Raw genomic sequence first — 17822 nt, 5'->3', positions numbered from 1 at the left:
CAGGTGCAAGTTGGAATCGGCTAGTGCAAGACAGGAGTAATTGGAGATCACAGGGAGAGGCCCTCGTCCTGCAGTGGACATAAATATAGGCTGAAAAGAGCATGCCTTTAATGTGATGACATGGAAATGAGCAAACATAATTGACCCGAAGCATTTATCCAAATTCTAGTTAGGTACTAGATTTGCCATTTCATTCTTAAGTTATTGCTAGTGCAGATAATGTTAACTTTAATATAAGCTATAGGATTTTGTCATATATGAGAACAATAATTTTATATATTGCCTTTGCATCATTTTATCATTGTGTGATTTCTGAAGTTGCTTTTTTTACTTATGCAATAAACGTAATTGTTTTCAGCTACAATCCAGCACTGGGGCAAGGAAAAAAACGTAGACGTGTCCGACACCATGAAGAACCTGTCAAGACTTTTAACCGAAAAAATTCAAGATGTTTCTAAGGCACTGCGGAAGCTGGACGAGTAAAACTGCAATGCAAATAAAACTGATTAACAGCTGAACTGCCTTTGTTGTGTGAAATCCATCAGAAGAACACTTTTGGTAGGCTTCTGCACGGGCCAGTTGCAATGGGGACCAACTGGGACCAGTTGCAACGGGGACCAACTGAGAATTGTTCCATAAACCAGTTCAACTGAAACCAGTTGCATTCCCAGTTGGAAATTTTCACCTGGGTGGTGACCCTTATTCTACGACTGTCATAATGCTGCAATTCAAGTCTGCCATGCCGCTGCTGCTATTGCTGCATTATTGTAATTGTGAAACCACTGTTCGAATATTTAAATAGTGTTTACTCTAATTGATCCACTGGAAATGCAACTGTTCTATGTGCCGAATTAGTACCTTCCCCCACGAAATGCAAATTGCCAATGCTGTTGCTGTGCACAAGGGAGGCTCTTCGACAGACATGTCCAATTCTCAACAGATTTCAACCCTTCAGTTTTTATACAAAGGGTTAGAAAAAATAATTCATGTCAGAGTGAGCAGATTATATTGCTAGGCATGGTGTTCCGTCAGACAGCCAATTTGGGTTCATGGAAAAAGATCTACCGAAATGGCTCTCAATAAAAAAATCATGAACTCTCTCAGCAGTTAGTTATTCAGGCCCCCAGGATTTCGAATAACGTAGCTAGCACCCTCAACTTTGTACTTACAACACATGCTGACCTGGCATCTCCCATCACATACTTACCAGGCATTAGTGACCACTTCTCGCTCCATTTTATAATTAACGCTGCTTTTCCTAAAAAGTCCAAACACTGAAAAACCATACACGACTATAGGAAAGCTAACTTCGTAGCAATGAATAACGAACTGTCTCATTTCTATGATGGTTTTGTTCAAAATTTCAATTATCATTCAGTCCAATCTAACTGGGATTTGTCTGTGAGTACAGATGACAGATTAACTGAGAAATACATGCCTAACCGCACAATCACTTCCAATGCACAAGGGTCATGGTTATCCAGTCATTTAAAATGCTTACCCAACTGGAAAAAGCGCTTCTGTCACTTAGCGAAATTATCCCCTTCTGATGCATGCTAGGCAGCTTATAAAGCCGCTTCAGATACCTACACAGCAGCTCTAAAAACTACTAAAGACAACCACCAATGCTATTTCATTAGAAGGTTCATCTGAAAATGCTGTTTCCGAGAAAATATGTGCAACCATCCTTAATGATTCATTTACAAGTCAGTTTTCAAATAATGGCAATATTGAACATCCTATTACATACCAGTACGAATACTTACCACTGCATCACGAGTTCCATGATAGTGACAAATTTTCCAACAATCCCTGAACTCATGTGAGCTTCCAAAGGAATGAAAAATTGGGAAGGTGGTTCCAATTTCTAAACCCAGCCCCAGAAACACCTCTTAATTATCAACCCATGTCCTTACAAGTAGCTTCACATGCCAGCTTCATATTTACTACCGCACAGCATGGCTTTTGAAAATCATATTCCTGCGAAACAACCAGTATCCGTCACTCATAAGCTGCATCGCATCCTGGATCGCTCATCCTGTGCTGTCTGTGTCTTCTCGAATTTTCTTAAAGCATTTGATAAAGTGTGCCATAATCTACTACTTTTTTAAGCAAAGCTTACTAAATATCGACCCTAACCTTCTAAAATGGATAGAGCATTTCTTTACTAACCGCTTCCAACTCGTTATTGATAGCGGTCGTAACTCTCCAGTCACTGAAGTACAATCAGGTGCACCACAAGGGTCTGTGTGCTGGGACCACTATTATTTGTTATCTATAGTATAGATCTAACTGTATTTATAGATCTAACTGTTACAATATCCTCAAACATACATCTGTTCGCAGATGATTGTGTTATCTTCTGGGAAATTAACAACACTGACGATACTATAACACTCCAAGTTGATCTGGATAATGTAGTTGACTGGAGCGGGAAGTGGCTAGTGGAAATAAATATTAACAAATGTGAAATAATGCACGTATCCAGATTGAATTCTACTCATAGCACCTAACATCTTAACGTTACCTTAGATTACGTGATGTCATGAATATCTTGCTGTACACATTGCAAATTACTCAAATTGGACCATTCAGGTAGAGTATGTTTAAACAATGCTAATCGCATGCTGGGGTACTTACGGCGTAACTTTTCCAAAGTACCGCCTACTTTCAAAATACAGCTTTACAAGGCTAACAGCTCGAAACTTGCATATGCATCTGCAATATGGGATCCCAGTCACGTTATTCTCACAACTTCACTTGAACTAATATAGTTGAACCCCGCTGTTACATTCCCGGGTGCTGCGTTTTCCCGGCTGTTATGTCGTTTTCGGCTGGTCCCAGCACAGCTCCCGTAGAACCCAATGCATTGGTAACCCCACCCCGCTGTTATGTTGCAACTGTGAGACCGTTCCCACGTCATACGTTGCGAACTGCCACCCCCCGTCGGCTCGAGTGGCCATTTTGACTTTTCATGTCGCTTGGCTTGGTGGCTTGATGATGGCATTGGCTGCCCAAAGTGCCGGGGGTGACACCTATGACATATTTTCGCTTTCCACCAGCAAAAGTATGGCCCTTAAGATCCATATTTGCTATCTAAAGATGGTGTCTATGACGCGTTGTGGCCCTAAAATTGGTTTTGGCTCATAGATGTTCCATATAAAGTCCAAGGGCGATAACGCCATCGCCGCGAGCTGTATGTGCGAGTGAAAGCATGCAAGGGGACCCGATGACCGCGTCTAAATCTCGCGCACGCAAGAAAGAAGAGCAGGGAGCGCCTTCTGTTGTGCTCGAAGTACTGGCAAGGCACGGAGGAGGGAGGGATAGCGGGTGGTGTTGTGTACTCTGGCATGTACTCTAGCATCAACTGCGTACTGAGCAGTGGCACGCGTGGTCACGCGGGCTGTATCTTGTTTGAAAGCGATTTGCGTTGGCGGCAGAGTCTAGGCAGCAGTGTAGGTGCATCGGCGGTTCGTACCTTTGTGCGTGCTGCGTGTTCTTGGCTGAGAGCTCAGTTTGCGTTGAAGCGATAGACAACAGCACGAAGGTCACTTCGGTTGCTTCTGCAGCGGCGCTTTCTCACGCCAGCGTTTGACAGTGCGTGTCCGCGCTCATCAAGTGTGATGTGTTCGTTTGCCTGTGGATGCTGTGACACCATGCTTGTTAATATGGTTAGTAAGCCAATGTTTAAAAGTTATATGGACGATAAAACTACTAGTGTTACGTGTTACTTTGTGTAGCTGTCTACTAATTTGCTATCGCAATCGATGCTGCGGCTTTCGGGCAAAACTACGAGTTCTTTGCACACGTAAGAATTCAAATACTATTGTGTGCAGTTCATCACTACTCCCTTTTCCTCATTTTTCCAGTTTCTCGGCTCTTGCGTTTTCTGGCTCTTATGTTTTTTTTACGGTCCCATGAAAAATGTATCAGTGGGATTGCACTGTACAATATAACTGCACATTTTATTCTAATTATAACTGCACCGCCAATATAACCTCAATTAAAACTAACCTAGCACTTACTCCACTATCCAACAGCCACAAAGTCACCAGTCTTTCGATATTTAATAAAATTGTTCATCACACCACACTCTACGATGACTTCATAGTGCTGCCTACGATTCGTGTCATGCGAAGTCTTTCTTTCAGTCTTTCATCCCCTGCACATCTCGGGAATGGAACCACCTTCGATCAAGTATCATAGCCATCACTAATAAGCTTTTTTGCGAAACATTACCTAACATTGTATAATCCGGAGAATCATTGTATTACCAGAACTCACAGCACTTTGTTTCTGCACCACTCCCCTCTTTAATGCCATATGGCCCCGAGGATACTTAAGATTAAATAAATAAATAAATAAATAAATAAATAAACAAACAAACAAATAAATGTGTGAACAAAAACAACTGGTTCTTGGCATTTATTTAGACTTTTCCAAAGCTTTTGATCTGCCCAACCATAACTTATTAATACACACACTTAATCACAATGGCATCAAGAGGTATACCCATTCGTGCCAGGTCTCCGAGAATTCCATAGTGCCACATGGTGTCGTAGGCCTTTTCCATATCCAGAGATACAGATCAAAGGAACTGTTAATGGACAAAATAATCACGAATAGTATCCTCAACATGCACGAGGTGGTCAGTTGTTGACCGGCCTTCTCTAAATACACATTGGTACGAGTAAAGCATTCTGTTTGATTCAAGATAATGTAGAAGGCACCGATTGATCACTTTTTGCAAACTTGCAGAGGCAACTTGTGAGTGCAATGAGGCAATATACCTTGTTACTCAGGCAGGATCCTTACGCTGTTTCAACACAGGGATGACAATAGTTTCTTTTCATGAGGCTGGAAGATGCTCAGCAGCCTAGAGAGTATAAAGAGTGTGAGCAGTGTGATTTGTGTCTCTGTAAAGATGTTTAATCATTTCGTATATAACTGTTGGGACCCGGAGCAGAGTTCTGACATGTGTTCAAGACAGCTTTCAGCTCAGCCATGCAGAAAGGCGACACACAAGGTTCATTTGGGCTACATTTACGGTCAAGTGGCTTCTGTTCCTCCATTTCTTTGTACTTCAGAAAAGACAAGGAATAGTGCACAGAGCTAGAAACGCACTCAATGTGCTCATCAAGAGCCTCTGCCTGGTCCTTCAGACCGTTTCCTTGTTCATTCACCAAGGCCAACGAATGAATTTGCTGCCCCTTCAACCTTCTAAGCCTGTCCCACACCTTCACTTCCTGTGTGTACGTATTAATACCGGAAAGAAAAGTCTCCCAGCTTGCCCTCCTTGCTTGCCTTCGCATCCGCCTTCCCTGCGATTTGATGTGTGTGAATTCAATAAGATCTCCACATTTGAGTATCGACGGGGTACGCCCCAAGCTTTATTTTGTTTCTTTCGCAGCTGCCTATCATCATTTCACCAAGGTACTCGTCTTTTGCATGAGTTACTGTTCGTGGAATGTGTTTTTCTGCTGCATCTAATATAAAAGTACACTACTGCGTCGTCAATGCTATATCAAGTCTGGTGATAAATAACTTGATTCTTTAAAATGGTCCCAGTCAGCCGAGGCTAGCTTCCACCGAAGAACACTTGGAGGGCATAATATGTTGCTGTATCATGTTTAACATTACAGGGAAGTGGTCACTTCCAAAGGGATTCTTTATTACGCCCCACTGTGAATACAGAAAGATGGCCACAAAGCCAATTGCTAAATCTATTGAATATGAATTATGTTGAAAACTGTAATAAGGGGGTTATTTTTCATTAAACAGGCTTACACCAGAAGGTACAAGAAAGTTTTCTATTAGCCAGCTCCTCGTGTCACACCGGGCGTCTCCCCAGAGTGTTATGGACATTAAAATCAACGGTAATCATTTATGGCTCTGGAAGTTGGCCAATGAACCTGTAGAATTCCGTTTTGCTGAGCTGATAGTTAGGGGATATGTAAATGGAACAGATGGCTACCAAGTTGTTGAAGAGAATCGTTCGCACAGACACTGCCTCGAGAGGCGTCTGAAGCGATATACTGTATGTTGGCAAGCCACAGACCTGTCGAAAATAACCACCACACCGGACGAGGCAACAGCGACGACAGGATCGCTACGAAAATTTGCATACTGGCAGAGAAAATTCACTTGTCTGGAATTTATGTGTCTCCTGGACAAAGAACACCTTAGGCTGATATCAAGATAATATTTCAGATTTGTCGTCTAGATTATGGATGAGTCCCCTGGCATTCCAGTGCATTATCTGCATTGCCGTTCTAATGTCAAAAATGTGTGTTCTGTGGGTAAAGAAAAAATTTACATCCACGTTGACGCGTCCTTCCCTGGACCTCGGGTATTTTGTTTCTTTTTTGGCATGGTCGAGAGAACTGCAATGCTCTTTTGGCACCAGCGGCGCTGGCATTGTATCCATTACCTGCAAGGAGGAGCTGGATGCCCGCCCTTGCAGGTGGCTTGTTCGTGTCTCAAGCGTCGACTGGTGAAAAAAGGCCTGGTAGCTCGACGGCTCCGGAGTACCCGAGCTCTTTTGCTGGTTGGGTTTTATTTACTGCCACCGTGGGGACAGGCCCGAAGGCTCGCTACACAGGGGCCGGGAAAGTGGCAGAGGCCGATGCAGTGTTGCTCCCCTACACGCAGCATCCTGTGGTGTGAAAAACTGTGCACCTTTTTATGGCTTCTTTGAGACATTTCTTATTTTTCAAGGTAATTATTTCTTTCCTCTTTTTTTTCATATATATGCCGAGTGGTCGCTGTGAAGAAGTACTCACAAATTGAGTATAGCAAGAGCAGACGACAGTGTGGATGACTCAACACGAGGACGAAAAGAAAGACAAGCGAGGCTCGTGCAGCGGAGGAAAAGGGGCTTGCGCAGAGGAATGGTTCGAACAGCGGCACGACTAGGGCCACAGAGCCTATAGAATCCACATCTACGCATGAGGTTCGCTTGACTGGGAGTCTTCAGGACAGAGAATGCCTCGGGTCGTTGCCTGGCACGAGTCCTCGGAGCGGCCTACTGCCGTCTAGCGCTATGGGCCGCCCACCTTTTCCCGCCCCGTGCTGCTGCTCCGTACTGCTGCCACGTCGGACATCACTCTACCTGCGAGTGTTCCATCTCTATACAAGTCTCACCACTCTCAGGATGTAAACAGCAACCTCCTGAGACTGTGTGGTTTCTTTCCTTATTTTTGAACAATTCTGATCAAGTTTAAGATGTTCTTTCGTGTCTATGTGCCGTCTAGTATAATTGTCATGTGTTTCGTAATCGTGCTCTGTCTTCTCCATCTTCCTGGCGTCATACGCCTTGCAACATGACGGTCCTAATCATCACAGTCGCCTTCGCAGTTCATGCAGTGGGGTGTGCCAGAAGTTACTGTAGGGTGGGTAGAGTTGAGTTGACCTCGACAGTTTTGCGAGCAGTGACCATACTTGTGGCACTTGAAACACCGACGACGGTTAGGAATGTAGCACACTACAGGCAAATGTAATAATCAGATGTTTTGTTGGAATTTCGTTGTTGTGTCGCCCAATTTTTATTCTTTTTACCTCAATTACATTTTGGTCTTGCCAGCCTTCCAATAATTCTTCGGTTAGCTCTAACAAGTCCACATCCAAAATCATGCCTCAGACTATGTTCAGGGAACAATGTGGGGTCACCGTTATTAGGATGACAGCAAAGGCTGCGAGTTTTGCAAGCTTTTCATGTTGCAGCTTGTCACAAACCTCGAGGAGGAAGTCACCGGTTGCCATCTCTCTAGCTTCATAGCCTGGTCCAATGGCGTCCGTTAGGGATTTAGATAGAAGTAAAGATGACGTAACTCTGTGGTATCATGGTAGTGATTCCTTGTGTTGAACAAAAGCTCAGAGAGCTTGTGTGTATGTGCTTTGCATTGGTACAATCGGGTAGCAAAGGAAATGATGCTCTATGCGTGTTGGATGTAGTTGCTTCGGCAGCAATGACAGCTAACCGCCAGAGAGCCCAACATGGGGACACTACAAGTTTGACAGAGCAATGACTTGCACACGCCAGCCGTGCATCGCTGTCATAACCCAATGCACCATAACTCAATGTTGGATATACCGCACCTGGTTACCCCAAGCCACCTCGGAGAGAAAAAAATGGGAAGAAAGAAGATAACAGGACAGAAAAGGCAAGTTGATAGCCCCTTCAGTCAAGAATTATGATCGGCTGTTGATAAATGTGTGAAATATACACAATTTTATACCAAGGTGCTGCAGACTCCATTAAGAGCAAGTCAAGGTGGTATAATGACTATTTCACCATAATTACAGAGTGACAAGGTACCTGATTATTGTGCACTCAGTAATGATACGTTTCTTCATAAAAAGGATCGAATCACTAGCACAAATTACTTGAAGTTATTTATTGGTAGCAAGTATTACCAGAAATTAAAAAATATTACTTCACAATTGCTACAGAAACGTCCCACATCACACCTCCCGTCAAACACTGTAGTGCCTGCTCCAAAGCGATCTTCGTTAGCGATAGATTTTCCTAGAAGTAAAATGAAGGTAAGCAGAATGTTCAATTTACCTTAAGCTTAATTCTCGTGGTCTATTCCTTGCCACAACTGCACAGAAATGGCAAAAATAAGTCACGTCTACAAATGTGTACACCATGACCGAAGGGTATAAGAAAGCAATCGATTGAGGAGAGGGACAGGAAAAGGCAACCACAGGTTTCCCCCGGGAGGGTCAGTCCAGGGGTGCAGTCTACATGAAGCCGAGGCCAAAGGGGTGTGTTGCCTCCAGCGAGGGGCCTTAATGGTCCTAGCACCTGGCTTCAGCTCAAACCCCAGGGTCCCCTTTTCCCCTGACAGGGCTAGGCGCAGGAGGGTCCAACCCCCATGCGATTGGGTCAGAGGTGTGACAACCCACCGAACGCCTGCCGATGCAGACACCCCTGCAGGCTTCACGTCTTGGCAGAATACCAGAAAAATGTGGTGCATGCACATGCATCGTCTTAGCTCGAATTACTGTCTTGTTGACTAACCTGGAAGCCATCACCAGGCGTGAGAGCCGAGTGGGGTGCATCTCTGGGGCTGGTTGGCGACTCAGCTGCAAGGTTTGAATAACAAAGTAAACTATCATCATCCCCTCGAAAATAATACCATGACAGTCCAGACAGACTAGCACTATTTGAATTGATATTTGAAATTGAATATTTATGAAGGAATGACACCTTCTACTCATCACAAAAAGGAAAGGAATGGCACAAGACCAACAGCATTGTAGCTTGACTGTGCCTACACTCCCACATATAAACTTGGTGCAAAAGCAAAGAGTCAAACAAGAGATTGCGCAGTTTCAATCACAGATGAAAGAATAGGAACACGCTTACTGCACATAAAATAAAAAATAAAAAATCAGACAAAGCACAACATCAACAGACACGCATGAGGGCTCTAAACTGGGCTTGTTGGTTGACACTCGCATGCAGGTAGTCCTGGGTTTGAATCCTAGTGACACCGAAAACCTACTGGTTCTTCTAGTCAGTGAGGATGTACCCTGGCCTGGTGCTCTGCTGCTTGTAGGTGTTTTCATTTCAAAAGGAGGGCCTACTGATATTTCTAGGTGTGGTTTCCGGGCACCCCTTGTTCAACGGTGGAGGGCCTTCATGTGGAGCATTCGCCGCAGCTGTGGCAGGCTTACCAGAGCGGCCACTATGTACCCACCAGTAAAACAGGTACAAGCGTGTTCCTGGTCACGTGCTCGGCTATTATGGAACCTGAATGTGAAAAGCACCCCTATGGTGCTCTGGGATGCTACATGGGAATTGCCACCACATGACCAGCTTTTACAGGGTTTTGTTGAGCCCACAGGGTTTGACAGGATTTGCATAGTACAGGCTCCTTTCCCAGGACTGTGCACCCCACAAAAAAAGTCGAGTACCAGGCCGGGGGGGGGGGGGGGGGGTACACTCGTGCCCATTTGCATAACCGATGGATAACAGGTAGACGAGAGGCTTTGAATCTGCATGTTTTGTACCTGTGGCGAAAAGGTGCAAATATCAACGAGGGCATGCAAATTACAATATGAAAGCTTATCAAAAGAAAGTCCACTTTTGTGAAGGTAAAATTTATAAATCGGGGGCATGTTATATTCAGGTACACTTTTTTTTGTACAGCAGTCCAGCGAAAATTGGGTGTGCATTCAATTCGGGGGCACGATAGATGTGGGTACATACTGTATGAGGCACGCCATAGTCGGGGACTTCAGTTTAATTTTGACAGCCTGGGTTTCTTTAACATGCGCCTGAACCTAAGTACAAAAGTGCTCTCGTATTTCCTCCCATGAAATGCGACCACCACAAGTGGGAGTGAACACGCCATAGCCACTGGGCTACCATGTCAGGCACTTTGTTGTTGGTGGCACCTTAAGGGGTACGAGTTCCCACAACTTGGGAAACCAAATTTGTGCTTGCTGGTTAGTGCACACTAATTTTTAGCGTGTAGTTAACCTGGATTTGCACCAGATACACACTGAGGTTTCAACTGCCAGAAGTTGACAACTGAGCTCTTGCCCTCGACTCCTGTTGCTTCACAATACTAGGAGTTGAGCTAAATACCATACGTCAACAGCAACTTTGTTCTGCAGTGCTGCTAAAATTGTCAAAGAGGGCAAAGATTAAAGTACCTGTTTTGCTTTTACCTTAGGCTACACACGGTGTCATAATATGCTGTCAATTATACCTGTAATTTATTGCGAATCGGACATGGTAAATTCCAAATTAAAATTATTTTCTGAAGGTTTGTGAATGCCTCTTGGGGCTTTTGAACATGGTGAAATGTGAAAAGCACATTGTATTAACCCCAGTCAAATTAAACAAAGCTGACTCTACTAACGGGTTTATACTCACTTCATTACCCCTTGTGTGACTAGTTCACTTGTTTTTTTTTCCACATCCAAGAGCAACCTTTGGGACACAAGACGTATCGTTGCGATACGTCTCGTTGAACACGACCCCGCCGCGTACAACATATACTGAAACCATGGCACACGCTTAGCATTTCTGTGTTCCATTCAGATTTAAGTGTGGCCACTGTTGCAAGAAAGCGATTCCACAAGAATGCAAAGTTGGACCACTTGGTTGAGCAACCGTTACAAGAATAAACAGCACAGCAAGAGGATCAATGAAGGACAAAACAACACAGGCACTGTGTCATCGCACTGTGAATCAACACAATAGCTGTGTAATTCGTGTCATTCCATGGCTCCCTCAGAACTTCAGTTGTCCAGAAAAAAAAAGATGCAAAGATAGATAACGAGAGCGGTAAAATTCTATGGGCACACAGATGTGACACAAAGTGTCAGGCCTTTCCTAAGTAAGTGGCATGGGGGAGGCCAACAACTACTCTGGGAGGCAACAAAAATGTTCCAAGCATCAGTCTAAAGGAAAGCATCAGTATAGCCTTAGAGCAATCAACTAAAAGTGAAAAGTGTAAATGGCCTGGCAATCTCGCCAACGATGTGTTTGCAAGCTGTAGTGCCAAGCAGCCTAAGTTTTCTGCTCCAGTCACAAGTGCTAATCTCTTTCTCAGATGAGCTGTCCGTTTTTTCCAAACTCAGGAAAATGTCCGTATAAGTAATGCTGGCTGGAAGTGAGAAAGAAGCGCGTGCCAAACCACAAGTTTTCTTGACCACTCACCACTTAATGTTGAATCCATCCCGAGATCACCTGCGGCCTCCATATCTGAAAGAGTGGCACAGGGAAGCTGCGTCAAGGCTGGAATGTTTATTATGGTTAAACAAAAAATAGCAGAAAATCCTCTACCAATGTATGCTTATCTCAGAAATGGATAGGTCATGGACAGTGATGCACTATAACCGAGTTTTCACATCCTTCAAAAGTATAAGGGCTCTGTTTGCTGGCTGTTATTTGTGATCCATAGCCAACGATGGCTGCACATTTTCACCGACACCCTGATCATACAGCTGCTTCCCATGCAGGTTGCAATTCTGGCTGCCCTTTACCACCACAGCCGTAAACATTTCTAGCTGACTGCCAATGTGGAGCCAGTACCACCAAGCGAGAAAGAAAACTAACAGACTACTAGCTAAAAAAAATCATAAGGAAGATCTCAATCTGTGTGAGGTGCAAGCAAGGTAACTTATCTTATAACTATTGATAATTACATTTCAAACAAAAAATTTAAGACTGAGGCAGTTGCGTTGCTGATTAATACCAAGCACACTGCTGCAAGCCAGCCTTCGTTCCATGAAAACAGCTGCAAAACTCCCGTTACGAGCTTCACTATAAACTTTAAAATCGGAGCATATATTGACAGCATCATGACAGCATCATTCAAGCGAAGCCAGACTTTGATGGATGCGTTGTTTCCTTCTCAGCTTTCGCCGCAAATGACTTTACAGCCAATGCCATGGCGGTTCTTGAATCATTGGATCCATCCATTAAGTGGATTAAACTTGTTGTGGCCTAAAGTTGTATCAAAGCACCTGGCTTTTTGTTGGAGCACAGGGCCACTTACTGGATTGTTTTATGCCCTCACTTCTCAGAACCATCTTAAAAGTGCTGCATTCACATCCTCATACTTTGACGCACAAATTCTCTTTCGCGACATGGAAGAAGAATCTTGCTGAAGCTGCTGCACCTTCCCTCGGTTCTTGCAAATAGTCTGCATGGTGGTGTCGGATGTTGACACTCTGCCAAACGGCATGACCAGATATTGTTTGGCGCAATGGCCTAGGTTGCCTGGGTTACGGCTCGGCCCCATCGGCCCCTGAGCCGCAGTGGCGGCCGGCGCATTTATTACAGCGAACACGATCTGTGTGCGCTCTCTGCCGCGGCGAGTGTCAACACCTGAAGTATATTTTTTACACCATGCAGAAGCCTAAAAACATAATGCGCTGCGAACCGAATGCAACAAAGACTGCTGGGACAACAACAACAAAGCAGCCCTGACGACCGCATTCTTGCTTCCACCCTGCACTCCGTGCAGCATGTACCTAGATTGGACTCCACCACCATGATGTACGTGCCTGCCCCTTCTGCCTCCTCCCGCTCTTTCAGGGGCGAAGCACCTTAGGGCAGAGCCTTGTCCCTCCCTCGTCATCTGTAGCTCTGGTTTGCATGGAGTCCGCTAGCGGCGCTGCGGTCGTTCTCGACGCACACTTTCTTTCTCTCTTCAGCCATGGATGATAACGGTCGCTTCTGATAATGGGGCACCGCTATGGATGAAAAGAGTGGTGGCTCAACTACAAGTGGAGTCGAGCGCTCGTAAAGCTGCTGCAGCATGGCGACGCAGACAACAAGCGGACCCAGAGTCTAGGGCATGGGAAGCTGCAGCAGAACGGCAACGCCGGCAAACGGACCCGGAGCTGAAGGCTCTCAAAGCTGCAGCAGCATGGCAACGCCGCCATGCAGACCCAGAGCTGAGGGCTCGCGAAGCTGCAGCAGCAGGGCAATGCCGGCATGCGGACCCGGAGCCAAGGGCTCATGAAGCTGCAGCAGCACGGTATCGCCGGCATGCAGACCCGGAGCTGAGGGCTCACAAAGCTGCAGCAGTACAGGAACGCCGGCAAGTGGACCCGGAGTTGAGGGCTCGCGAAGCTCGCACTTGAACCAAGCATTGGCCCCACCAACCTCAGGTAGAGAACGCTTCCGGCGTTTTGCCGCCGCTTCCCGTGCTTTCGCCGCCTCTGGGTCCGCTTGCCGGCGTCGCCGTGCTGCTGCACTGATCACAAGGCAATGTACAGGGGATTCACGGTTACCCGAATGATCGCCTGGTGCTTCGCGCACTCACTTCGTAGATATGCGGTGATTTTTTTGCTTTCCTTCTCACCACTGGTCTCCGGGACCTCCACGTGTACTTACACGTGCAGCGTTTGGTGTTAAGGTTGCAGAGTAGAGTGGAATCACGGTTATACGATAGGCACACGATAGGCACACAGATAGGCCCACAGATTGTATTGGATACGTGTGCTTACATGGTGAACTTGCCGCACAAGTGCCGTAGGGCTTGGCTCCTTAAGCTCAGCACAGCAGGAAGCCTCCGTTTCGGTGCTGTGCTATGGTCTATTTGACTCTCTATACACTATTTTATTTAAACCTACATCTTCTAGGTAACAAGCGACTGTTTTAGCTGGTAACATTCATTCATTACAAAGAAATAACGCAGAATGTAATGGCAATGATTGCTTAAAAACTGTGATAACTTGCTTTCTCTAACAAGCCTATATGTTTACTAACAAGCTGCTTGCTTTAACATGAAAGTGTTAAGCCGGGCTACACTGAAACTCTGTCCTATGTACCTACCTCACGCAATCATCATCATCATGCAAATCCATGAAATGGCAATACTTTGCCGTTTTGTACCGACCTAATGGTTAAAGAAGGCACAAAAAGGGTCAAACAGTTTGCTTAAAGGAATTCTGCTCTCAATGTATACTTGTTGCAATGAGGACACTTGTGTATCATTTGTCTTATTACAGAGTAATTTTGTATAAAACATGACTGGCCGCCTGGACACCTATCGGTGTAGCAAAAATGGTAGTGCATGGAACTATCTCACATTGTCATTTATGGATTTCTATTTGTGAACATGCATCGAAGCTGCCTTAGAACATTATACCATTATACAACTCATAACATTATATAATTTATTATTACAAGCTGCTTCTTGTAACACACATTTCACTTTCATGATGATGAGCAACATGAGAACAAGATAAGAGCAGGAGCCAAAGTTTCGACAAGTGGACTTGTCTTTTTCAAGGCTCTTTCATGTTATACAGTCGAATCTCGATAATTCGAACTCAAAGGGGCCCGAAAATTTGTTCGAATTAAAAGAACTTCGAATTAAAAAAAGGACGTATTTTTGAAGTATTCGAGCACCATAGCACGATGCACGAACGGTGCGAGTCATTGAATATCACGGCGCACAAGCGCATAGCGAGCGCAACTGTCCACGTCGGCTAACGCTCGCTTCCCAACAATGGCAGAAAACGAAATTTGAGGGAGCAGGCGGCACCGGCATGGCAACGGGCGGGTGCGCGCGCAGACCAAAGGTGAGGGAGGAGGGTGGCAGGGAAGCGGATTTGGCCTCGGCAACTCTGCCGCTTCGGTGGCAGTGGCTTCGGTGGCTCCCCTCGCCCTCTCTCTCAACTCCCTCATAGCTCCCTCACCTTCGACTGTCTCCGTGCGCGCCCGCCGCCGCTCCTGCTGGCCCGGCGCCAGCTGAGCCTGCTCCCTTAAGTTTCGTTTTCTGATGTTATTGGGAAGGCGAGCGTTTGCCGGCATGGGCAATTTCGTTGGCCGGACTGGGCCTCCGCCGCTGCATTGAGGGGTCTCTTCTAAGCTTTTGCTCTATTGCGGTGTCGGGGAAATGCCGGTCAGACGCGCTGCCGCATTATTTGGTGCGCTGCTGAGAGCATTCTTGGTGCACGGTATGTTCGAATTAACCGTCACAAATGCTTTCGCGTTCGAATTACCAAGCGTTTTCGCCCATTAGAATACACATAACTTTGACGGGACCACAGCGTCAGTTCGAATAAACCAGCAGTTCAAATTAAGCGTGTTCGAATTAATGAGATTCGACTTTATAACCAATTCCTCTTAAAAAAGGAACCAACCAGTTTTGTTTTCCTTATGCTCTATATGTGGTTTTAATAAACAACACGTAATCACAGTAACTTGCTAACGTTAAGAACAGAATACTGTAATGTGAACATTGCTTTATCCTAACGGTGAAAATTGTTCGTTATCGAAAACAATTTGCAATGTATTCAATATTTGATTCGGTCTTGAAAATTACTCTTTACATGCACCTATCAATGACTATTGCAGCTACAGTTCTGCGTAGTGTTGTCAATGCAATGATCATCATCAGCCTTATCAAGTCTACCGCAGGATAAAAGCCTTTCCCAATAATCTCCCATTACCTCAGACTCATATTACAGCTTCAAAGTTGATGAAACTCCTTGAAAACCTCTTCTGCCTCCCCCTGCATTTGCCTTCCTTGGTCAACAATTATGTTACCTTAGTAGACTGCTGCTATCTGCTCTCTGCACTACATGACCTGCTCAACTCCATTTCTTCATTTTAATATCAACATCATCCACCCATGTTTAGATGCAATAAAATTTTGGGGAACCCTTTGTAGGACCACTATGTGATGCGAGTGAGAACGCTTCTCAGCAGGAAGGGGATGGATTATTCTCATTTGTTAGGTGCTGCCTTCTATCGAAAGGTTTAGACACTTACCGCCGTATTCAGAAATGCAACTTAGCTTGAAGCCCATGCTTGACTTGATTTAAAGGACGCCTGGCGTGGACATGCCCTGGACACTCGTTGCGTTTGCTTCAGCGCGTTCACAATAGGCGTCACTTAACTCAAGTCAAGCACGGACTTGAAGCGAAGTTGCATTTCTTAATACGGAGGTTAATGTGAGAATAGATTTAGAAGCGGGTACAGTGGCGTACCAACTATTTCTCGAGTGGGGGGGGGGGGGGCAAACCGCATACCACCTGCTCCTCTCTCTCTCTCTATCTATATATATATATATATATATATATTATAATTGCGAATTACTATTATATAATCTGATAGTGCCCGGAAAAGGCATCTGTTAGTTATTTTTATATGGCCTATTTATCAATCACACATGGTGAACCATGAGGGCCCGAGAAATTATTTTAATTTGCATTTATTTCTTGGAACTATACAAAATTTCAAGATGATGCAGATACTAAGGCAATGAGTGCCTCACCGAGGTCCCTGATCCCGCACTGTAGCAGCAGTATGGCACGCAATAATAAAAAAGCACATTTGCTACAAACAATTTTAATAATTAGACAAAGAATTCTACTTGGTGTTGAAGTCTACAGCACGAATTTATCGCTAGTTAACGTAATAGTATTGTTGAGGTCATACGCAACAAAATACAATACACATAAATTACTTGCAATATTCACAAGAAAAAAAAAAAACGGAAGATGTGTGCGACCTTGGAGAATTGCTACCCCATTTCCAGCGAAGTTGTTTCTTTTGACCAGTTGCAATAAAAGTTTGTTTCCTCTAATTATATTGCATGCTTGAAAATGTTGCCCGTATACGACTCTTCTGTTTGAAATCATGCTCACGGGTAATGTTTTGGAGCTCTTCGTGTTGAGATAAATTTTTAAAAAGCCAGTAATTCATCAACACACATGTTACTTCACCAGAACATTTACCATAGTGTGCCAGGGTAGCGGTCTCAATTCTGCCCTGCTCGTTAGACACGCTCATAATGCTTTAGAGCACTTGCATGGGAAATTTATTGATTACCTATCTATTTTAAGCTTTACCTATACATCACCCATTACCAGGTCCTTACAGTTATCAAACATAAAGAAGCTGCCTTTTTTAGTCAAACGAGAACACCAGGCGAGCCTAACATATCACGCAAGAAAAAGAAGAGAGCAAGAATTATTCGTAACGCTTCTAAATAAGCCACTAACGTTAGAACTTCGCGACACATTGCATTTAAAATGCTGCTTATTCCTTCAAAGTATAAATTTCTGAAGCGCAGAGTTCTCTTGGGACATTGGGAAACCTGGGTAAAGATTTGCCGTGGTTCAACATGGTTAAACCAAGTTAAACCACACTGCTCAGTGCGGTCAGCAACTATTGCATCTGCAATTGCACCACAATACAACACACAGACGCTGCTTGGCACGGCAGCAGCAGCAAGCGAATTGACCTCCATGATGCGTCTCGCTTCAACACGAACAAAGCGTAGAAAGCACAGCACATACGAAGGTACCAGCACTCGATGCACTTTGTCCACATC

The 17822-nt window shown here is 44.7% G+C and overlaps 1 protein-coding gene across 1 annotated transcript in view; it reads right to left on the bottom strand.

Annotated features, from left to right (window-relative positions):
* The window catches only part of LOC119437333 (uncharacterized), a 94032-nt gene that overhangs the window by 48956 nt on the left and 27254 nt on the right, over positions 1–17822 (bottom strand). The window contains exons 6-7 of the mRNA XM_037704379.2: positions 11681–11725; positions 9026–9090 (exon numbers count right to left, since the gene is read on the bottom strand). Of these exons, the coding sequence (XP_037560307.2) occupies positions 9026–9090; positions 11681–11725 (110 nt within the window). The remainder of the gene's footprint in view (positions 1–9025; positions 9091–11680; positions 11726–17822) is intronic.

The sequence above is a fragment of the Dermacentor silvarum genome, chromosome 1 (assembly GCF_013339745.2).
Source record: "Dermacentor silvarum isolate Dsil-2018 chromosome 1, BIME_Dsil_1.4, whole genome shotgun sequence".
Taxonomy (NCBI): domain Eukaryota; kingdom Metazoa; phylum Arthropoda; class Arachnida; order Ixodida; family Ixodidae; genus Dermacentor; species Dermacentor silvarum.
Note: the sequence above shows the minus strand (reverse complement) of the source record. Positions and strands in the feature narration are given on the sequence as shown.